This window comes from Lemur catta, chromosome 5 (genome assembly GCF_020740605.2).
Source record: "Lemur catta isolate mLemCat1 chromosome 5, mLemCat1.pri, whole genome shotgun sequence".
NCBI lineage: Eukaryota > Metazoa > Chordata > Mammalia > Primates > Lemuridae > Lemur > Lemur catta.
The window spans coordinates 15297910-15307059 of record NC_059132.1 but is presented as its reverse complement, the minus strand read 5'-3'; the positions used below and the strand labels follow the sequence as shown (position 1 = coordinate 15307059).

The 9150-nt window shown below is 57.0% G+C and overlaps 1 protein-coding gene across 1 annotated transcript; it reads left to right on the top strand.

Annotated features, from left to right (window-relative positions):
* Window positions 1-300: 300 nt before the first annotated feature.
* On the top strand, window positions 301-4126 carry FOXI1 (forkhead box I1). Its single transcript, XM_045552681.1, has 2 exons — window positions 301-925; window positions 2380-4126. The coding sequence occupies exons 1-2, from the start codon at window positions 349-351 to the stop codon at window positions 2937-2939; spliced, it is 1137 nt and encodes a 378-aa protein (XP_045408637.1). The 5' UTR covers window positions 301-348; the 3' UTR covers window positions 2940-4126.
* Window positions 4127-9150: the final 5024 nt, after the last annotated feature.

Genomic DNA, 9150 nt, shown 5'->3' with positions numbered 1-9150 from the left:
GCAGAATGAAGGAGGAAGAAGGGGGAAGTGAAGATGATGAGGAAGGCTGGAGAGAGAGAGGAGAGAGAGGGAGGGAAGAGGGGCGCCCCTGTCATGTTCACATGGGCTCCAGGGAGCCGGTGCTGGCATGTGCTAGTGGGGACCTGGGGCTGCCCGGTAAGTCCCCTCCCCTGGGCCGGTGGCCGAGGGGGCGGGCCCTGGGCGGGCCTGCAGGCAGGTGGCCGCCCCTGGGTGGGGCCGCCGGCCAAGCCCTCGGGGTATAAGTGGAAGGGCCCGGCCTGCTGAGCACCTGTCGGGGCGGCTCCCAGGCCGGTGCCAGGCAGGTGGCTGTGGCGGCCCAGCCCCAGCATGAGCTCCTTCGACCTGCCGGCGCCCTCCCCGCCTCGCTGCAGCCCCCAATTCCCCAGCATCGGCCAGGAGCCCCCCGAGATGAACCTTTACTATGAGAACTTCTTCCACCCGCAGGGCGTGCCCAGCCCCCAGCGGGCCCCCTCCTTCGAGGGGGGCAGCGAGTACGGGGCCACCCCCAACCCCTACCTCTGGCTCAACGGGCCCGCCGTGACCCCGCCGCCCTACCTGCCCGGCGCCAATGCCAGCCCCTTCCTGCCGCAGGCCTACGGCGTGCAGAGGCAGCTGCTGCCCAGCGTGGCAGGGCTGGGGGGCGGCGAGCTGGGCTGGCTGCCCATCCCCTCGCAGGAGGAGCTGATGAAGCTCGTGCGGCCCCCGTACTCCTACTCGGCTCTCATAGCCATGGCCATCCACGGGGCGCCCGACAAGCGCCTCACCCTCAGCCAGATCTACCAGTACGTGGCCGACAACTTCCCCTTCTACAACAAGAGCAAGGCCGGCTGGCAGAACTCCATCCGCCACAACCTGTCGCTCAACGACTGCTTCAAGAAGGTGCCCCGCGACGAGGACGACCCGGGTAAGGGGGCTCAGTGTTGGAGGGCTGCCCCCAAGGAAGGCTTACTTTGTTCCTCCCCAAAACCACATTCTAGAAAGTTCTCAATGTGGCTGTGCCCCCCACAACTGGAGGCTGCTGTGAGGCTGGGCTGAGGGGAGCTCGGTGGTGGGGGAGACGTGTGCCCAGGGGCAGGTTTGGGGGTCAGTCGAGGCTGTCCCAGGGGCCACTCGGGGACCCGAGCAGGAGAGATGGCTGAGCCTGTTTCCTCGCCTGAAAGACAGGCATGGCAACAGCATCTGCAGCTGTGGTGCTGGTAACGAGACGATGTATGTGAGGCCTTTGGTGTTAGCACGAGCTTAACCGACTGCAGTAGCCGCTGTGAGTCACGTGCACCCCGAGCACCAGCACAGAGAAAGGCTTCGGAATGGATGACTGGACCAAGCAAAGCCAAGTGCATCCCAAGCCTGACTCGGGCAAAACAAGGATCTGACTCGGTTAAGCACCCACTGCCGGCCCATTCTGCTGCCTGTCCTGTTTCTAAAATCTCCTTTAATCCCCTCAACACCCCACAAGGTAGGCTGATGAAACCCATTCTACAGATAAGGAAAATAACACTCAGATGTGAAACCTAAGGTGCCTCCCGAAGGTGGCACGGAATGAAGTGATAGTGACAGGGCTTGAACGAGGTCTCTCTGACACCAGAGATAGTGAACTATTTTCTTTTTAATGTCGCATTTCTAGAACACAGAAATCTGCAGCGTGGTGTGTTCAGTATTCACACATCCATTTCTCAGAACTAAAGTCCACTTTGGTTCCTCCACAGGAAGCCGGGGTTGGCTCAGAGGAGCCCCCTCTGCCCACTTGGAGGTTAGCAAGGGCCAGTCCTGTTTGTCCCCCAGAAGAGCACAGGTGTCCTGGCCAGGGATTGCCCTATCCTCAGGCTGAGAGGAGAGTTCAGGGCTCCCCCGGGCTGGTTCCTTGGTTAGGAAGCCACTTTACATGTCTAGCGCCTGTGGTCCTCCCAGTGAGCCTGAGGAAGGACAAGGAGCCCACTTTTTCATAGCAGGAGGCTGAGGTTTGCCCAGTTAGGAGCAAAGCCAGGGCTCAAGCCTATCTTTGGACTCCAAGCCCAGGCCTATCAGGGAGTCCTGAATTTTCCCTGAGTTCTAACTTCAACAATGCAGCACTCCACGCCCCCCAGCAGCGCCCCCGCACCTCAGCCTTCTTACAGAGACCCACCCCGTACACCCCTTGATTGCCTGTGCCGCTCGCTCGTATGTCCCAGAGGGCCTTGCCGTGGCTGCTTAATTACAGGTGGTGTGGTCCACGGCTCAGGGCACCCTCCATGTCAGTCCCGCCTTTCGTGCTCCTCTTGCTGCTTTGTCGCCTTCCTCTTCGGCTGATGCAAATGAGGAGGAACAGAGGCAACAGATCTAGCCCATCTCCCCGCTTACCTCCTTTCACTTTTCTACCAGGCAAGGGGAACTACTGGACCCTGGACCCCAACTGTGAGAAGATGTTCGACAATGGAAATTTCCGCAGGAAGAGGAAGAGGAAATCGGACGTTTCCTCCAGCTCAGGCTCCTTGGCCCCAGAGAAGGCAGAGAACAGTCTCCTGGTGGGCAGCCCCAAGAGCGTGGAGCCTCAGGACATGTTGGACGGCGCCTCGCCGGGCACCACCAGCCCCTCGGAGAAGCGGTCGCCCCCTCCGCCCACGGGTGCCCCGTGCCTCAGCAGCTTCCTCTCCACCATGACAGCCTACGCCAGCGGGGCCAGCCCCATGGGCCGGCCCGTGGCCACACCGGGACTCAGCCCTGAGCCCACCGACAAGATGGGCCAGAACTCGCTGAGCTTCAACTCCTTCACCCCGCTCACCAACCTCAGCAGCCACGGGGGCGGGGGCGAGTGGGCCAGCCCCATGCCTGCCAACACGCTCAGCTACGGAGGCTCCGTCCTCAACCAGTTCAGCCCTCACTTCTACAACGGCATCAACACCGGCAGCGTCCTCTACCCCAGGGAGGGCACTGAGGTCTAGGTGCAGAGCAGCTGCTAAGCCAGTGCATGTGCCCAAGAGAAAAGGAGTGGAGGTCCCGTGCCAGCCCCCTGTGGTCCAAGACCTCCAAACTGCCCAGACATAACACAGGAGTCTCAGAGGAACCCATCCTCTTTCTAGAACATCGTTTAAACCTTCTGTTTATCACACATACATCTACACACGCAGACTCACCAGCTCTGCCGTGGAAATACTGGTGTCTGGCTGGCAGCAAGAATATGGCTGTGTAATGAGTGGGCACTTACTATGTGCCAGGTGCTGTACTAGGCTCTTCAAAGGCATGGTCACACTTACAATCTACAGCCACCCTGTGAGGGTCACATGAACCTCCCCAGTTAATAGGTGAGGAAACCGAGGCTCAAGGATGTTAAGTAACTTTTCCAGGGTCATACAAACTAGTGAATGGCAGACATAGGTGTCAAATCCAGGTCTATGTGGCCCCCCAAAGATGGGGCCAAAGGAGGCAGATATGGAGGAATTTGTTGAGCAGCTAAGAAAGGTCAGCGTGGAAAACTCATAATGGTCAATATATCAAAATCTCCCCAAAATGCAGCCCCAGCCAGGCACATCTTGGCCTGGTCCAAGTCCTTACTCTTTCTGCTCCAACTTCCCTGCAGATACTCCTTTTGCTCCCACTCCTGGAGGGAAGCCACCAGAGGGCTTAATTCAGGACATTGCATCTAGTATGTGCCCTGTGTCCCCGTGGAGGGACACCGTTGCTTCCTCAGCCCCCAGAAACCTTGAGAAGAGCCAGGGGTCAGTGAGAGGAGTGGTGTGTACCCCTAACCGCCCACCCAGCACCGCCCATCTGTACAATCTTGTAAAACCCAGTTGCCTGTGTGCACGTCATGGACCAGTGAGCTAGAGGTGGCTGAGCCTTCCAAGAGAAGCCAGGCTGGGTAAGTGCATCCTATTCCGTAGACTCGGAGAGGAGCATGTTTGTCTGTGAAAACAGTGGCCTCATGAGAGGGCCCTGGGCCAGCCCTCCTCGTAGGGGGTCTCTGGGTGCAGCTCCCGGGACTCCTTTTCCTTCTTGGTTTTGTATGTACTTTATATGCCTGTGACATTTCATCACAGCGCACCCTGGGAAGTGTTGTTTTTCTTATGTTCTTTTTAATTAAAAAACAAAAAACACTTCGCACAGAAGCGTGTGGCCCTTCCTTGTGAATTTCCCTGTCTCTCAGCTGCCTGATGGATTCAGCATGGGGCCAAGTGCAGCCTGGAGCTGAAGGCATCTGGGACGGGAGCAGAGAAAGGGGGAGTACCCAGACTCTTCCCCCCTCCACACTGGCATGGAGACCAGACAAAGGCCCCCAAGGAAAAGAGGGGTGTCTACCAGGGTGGCGTGGATACATGGAAGGAACCCATCTGTATTGAACATGCAATATGAACTTGGCACGTCCAGTCTCATGCAAATCTCCCGACTGTGGTGTGATCCTTTAATCCTCCTAACAAACCTGTGACGAGGTCAGCACTAGTCTCATCACATGGATGAGAAAATGGAGGGTCAGAGTGTTTGAGAGATTTGTCTGAAATACACATCAGGTCCATGCCTGGGTCTGTCCGACCCTTGTCCCTCACCATGCTGCAGTGTAACCTCAGATGCGGCTGATGCCAGCAGCAGTACTAGCAGTACTAGCAGTACTACTGGCTGCGGTTTGCTGGGGCTGTGTGCGGGCACCTACCGGGCCCAGCGCTGTGCAAGCAGGACCTCTTATCACGGCAGCCCACGGTGTGTACGCTGGTGAGGCACGGGGGACCCTGGCACAATGCAGGACTTGTGCAGCAAAGCTGGGGGTCTAGTCCCACTTCGGGTGTGCACAGAGGGGGCTCAAGCCAGAGTGACTAGCCACCTGCACGGCTGCCTGCTCAGATCCTGGGGGACTCTTCTTCCCTGAAATGACAGAGGGGGCTGGCAAATAACAGTAACAATGATGATGATGATGATGATGGTAGCATTCATCACCGGCTTACTATGTTCCAGGCACTATGTTAGAACTTGCCCTGCTTTATAGCATTTAATCTTCAAAATAATCCAGTGCGGTCAATGCCATTATTTCCATTTCAAGGGTGAGAAAACCGAGGCCTGGAGAGATCCTGTAGCTTGGTCAAGGGCACGCAGGCAGGATTCAGACAGCCCCGCTGATGCCGTGGCTGGGACTCCTCTCCACAGCTCCTAGCAGCAGGGAGCGCAGGACGTGCCACAGGAAAAGAGAGTCGTGGGGACCAGGAAGACGAGAAACACGGGCTGCCTTAGAAGCCCCTCAGCCCTGGCCTGGGAAGCCCTGAGTGTAGTGAGACCTCTGGCGGGTGCTGCCGTGGCTGAGTGAGGTAAAGAAATGGGACACGGTGTCAGACGGTAAGAAGCCTTAGAAACCCCAGAACAGGCTGAGCCTTGCTACGGAAAGGAAGCCTGAGGCTTAGAGGGGAAGGGACTCCTTAAACGTCACCGGGGCGATGAGTCAGAGGCAGAGTTAAAAGGCAGGTCCCCGAAGCCTGGACCGGGATTTTTGTCACACTAGATCTCACTGTCACCAAATTTGCACAAACAGACCCTGAAACCGCCTCCACTGGTCATCTCCCCGCCTGCCCTTCTCCCCTCCCGCCCCCAGGCAGGGGGCAGGGCAGGATTCCGGGCAAGGGCCGCCCAGGCCAGCCCAGAGGGAGCGGCCATTTAGAACCAAGGCCCGCGACTGACCTCAAGTCTCCATTCTTCTTCAGCCCAGAATTAAGGCACAAGCAAAAAGGGAGAGTGTTTGGGGTTCCGGCAGCACGGGGGCCCTGCCAACTCTGCCCGCGGCCCTGCGGGTGCTCCTGGTGGCAGCGCCAGGAGCTCGTGGGAAGCACCACGCTGGGAGCACCCGGGTGGGCACGGGTGAAGCAGGGCCAGGCCAAGCACGGGGTCTCCCCAGCAGCTTCCACGGGCCGCTGATGGCCCCTCTTTTGGTTCTCTTCCCCCAGAAGAAATGAGAGTGGGAGGGAGCGAGAGAAGGAAGAAAAGGCAGGAGAGAGGGAGGGAGGGGGAAGCACGGGGCCGTTTACCAGCCCTGACCCGCGTGCAGTGCTGCAGGTGGGCACCGGTGTGACCAGCCTCCTTCGCTGCCCCCTACATGGAAGCCGCGGCCCCCGCATCCATAGAGGGCCTGGGGAAAGGGCTCCAGTGTGTGGAGGGACTAGGAAGGCTGCGTGGAGGAGGCAAGACTTGATCGAAGGATGGTTGTTAGGGCCGCACTGAAAGAAAGGGGGGCCAGTGTGAGGCCAGCAACTTATCCAAAACATGAGACTCAGAAAACAAACGTTCGGATTTGCTGAAAAAGTAACACCAAGCAAGTGGGAGTTTTACGGGCGTTTTAAGGTGGCAGAAGCTCTCGTTGGCATTCCTGCAGGGTGCAGAAGAGAGATTGGGGCATAAGACCGGAAAGGAAGGGGCGCCTAAGGAGAGAAGTGGGGCTGCAGAGGGGTGGCCTGCATGTCTGGAGCCTGCCGCGTGCTGGGGCTGGGGACACTCTGCAGATGCGGTTGTCCCCTGCCATCTTCACAGCACCCTGGGTGTGGGGGCCATCATTTTGTCTACTTGACCTATGAGGAAAGCGGGGCATGCAAGGCTTGAGAAGCCCATCAAGATCGCAGACCGTGGTCTGTGTCCCTTAAATCTCAGGCTGTCCCCCTGCCCTGTACAGGGGTGCCGTGAGGCCTGCTGCTGAGCAAGCCGGTCAGGGGCTTCTCGCTGGAGAGGATGGAGGGACCACGTCGGCCGGCACACACGGGAGGTCCAAGCTCCGTCCTTGTGGAAGGCTGAGCCCAGGCCCTGCCTGCACACAGACTCCATCCCTGCCCTCGCCGCCCTTCAGCACAGGGCGGGGCGCTGAGCTGCTTTCCCTACTCACCTGCCGTTGCTTTTCTCCTCAGGGGCTGCCGTGAAAGCGCTATGAAACTGGCCTTTGTCTCTGACCTTCTCTGCTCACTACTTCCTTCTGGGTTCTATGAACAGAAATCCTGCAATGTTGCAGGCACCATTTGCTTCCTTCTCTTTCACCGTGAGCCCCCAAACAACCCCTTGCAATATGATCCTCCCCTGCAGAAGCCACTGGGACCCCAAGCAGAAGACCAAAAATGCAGGGTCCCTTCTGAAAGTGGTGCAACTATTTGGGAAATTCTCCTCCCTTCTTTCAGGTCAGGCAGATGATGCAACAGTGGCATTTAACATTTGTTGAGTGCTTACGAGGAACTAAGTACTTCCTACAGATTAGTTAATAATCACAACCTCCACTGAGGCTGAGGCTATCATTATTCATCTTTGGTATGGAAGTGAATCAGTATTCAGAGAAGTCAAGTAACTTTTCCAAGGTCACACAGCTAGCAAGTATCGAGGCAGACTTCAAACACAGGTATGCCTGGCTCTGGAGCCTGTGCTCTTAACCCAGATGCTAGGAGAGAACACTTGAACTGGGGACTAGGAGACAGTATCCCTGCAGGGAGACGATTCCCTTTCCACAGGCTCTGGAACACTCATACGTGGGATAAAGACCTTCAGAAAGATGTTGTCCCAGCTCAGGCCACACCCTCATCTCTGCATTCCTGATCAGCAATGGCCTCCAGGCTGGTCTCCCCGCCTCCAGCCTCTGCCCCCCTGTTGCAGCGTGGGAGCTTCCTAAGGGTCACAGCTGGCCCTGCCTCTGTGCTCCTCAGAGCCTCCCAGCGGTCCCACCTCCTTTAGGGCCACACTAACTTGGGAGGCTCGCACAGGCCTTGCTCTGGCCTCCCCTCTCTGGTCAGGGCGTTGGACTTGGCATCAGACCAAGGGGCCTCCAATCCCGTCTGCTGCCCAGAGGACTCAATGCAAGCAGGCAGCTGTCCCTGGAGATGTGTGACTTCCATGTGTGTGTTTTCTAGTTTTCCCAGCGATGCTGCGTTCCTAGTGTAATTTTAAAATATATAAGACAGGATCATGAGAAAATAAATACCCAGATGCTAACACCAAAATGCAGCAGGGGGCCTATGGGAATGAGGGGCTGCAGGAAGCCGCCCCCCATGGTTCCTAGGAGGTACTGGGAGGTCAGGACAGTGGTCAGCCTTGCACGGCGGAAGGGACCGGCCAGTGGAACAGGGTACGAGAGGGTGCTGCTCGTTGCCTATTGTTTCATCTGAGTACTGGTCACACAAATATGTTCAGTTTAGGAAAATATATGGAGATGACACTTGCGATTTCTGCATTTTGACGTATGTATATTAGCTCCGTTATGTGCTGAGAAATGTTTACGAACTGGCTCTCTAGAGAAAAACGGGGGACCTGGATTTGTAGCGTCCCCCCATTTCCGTGGTGTAAATACTCCCTTTCGTGGCTGATCTGAAGCTTCCCGGGTGACACTGGAGGCGGAGGCGGGCGGCACACGCAGCCGCACATTGTCACGGCGCGTTTCCAACGCACAGACACGATAGGCACAAACGACATCGGGAGCACGGATGATAATCGGGTGCCGTAAGACATTTCAAAGCGATGAGTTTGGAGTATTTATTACCTTTGTTTACAATGGAATTTATTTAACTGTAAGTTTAACTTAATTTTTAACTGCAGCTATGTTTGACATAAAACTCCCGAGAACCGAACACTCAGTTGCTGTGAGCCAGTTTGAGGCGGCTGCTGGATACCGTTGGTGTGAACACTGATACGTTCTGCCCCAAACTCCCCCTAAAATACTAAATACTAACATACTCGTGCCCTCACACTCCTGCGGCCGCCATCCTCACTCCTGGGCCTCTCCAGGGGCCGTTCTCCCAGCCGAGGTCCTCTTTCTTCCCCCCCACCACCCTCCTTTCCTACCTCCCGCCTTCAGTTCTCATCTGAGAAGCCACTTGCCCCAGGAAGCTGTTTCTGACCAGCAAAGGCCCAACTGTGCGTGTTCTCACCGCACGGGGCCCTTCCCCGCACGCTGCTATTTTCTCTCTACTTGTCTGGCTTCAACTGTGAGGGCAGGAACCAGGTCTTGATGGCCTGGCACGGTCCCTGGTATAGTGAGCGCGCTTGGTGAATGTTGAATGGATGGATGGATGGACGGATGGATGGATGGGTGAAACCCCCTTCTAGTGAATTCCTAAGACCTCAGCACCTTCAGCCCCCATCCCTGCAGGCTGGTCCAGTGCTCCTGATCCCCTCTGAGGCATTGGAGGGTGACACCTCTCAAGATTAACCACA

Coding starts and splice junctions, on each gene's coding strand:
- FOXI1 (XM_045552681.1), top strand. CDS start 349: ATGAGCTCCTTCGACCTGCCGGCGCCCTCCCCGCCTCGCTGCAGCCCC. Junction 926..2,379: donor CCGCGACGAGGACGACCCGG/GTAAGGGGGCTC, acceptor CTTTTCTACCAG/GCAAGGGGAACTACTGGACC.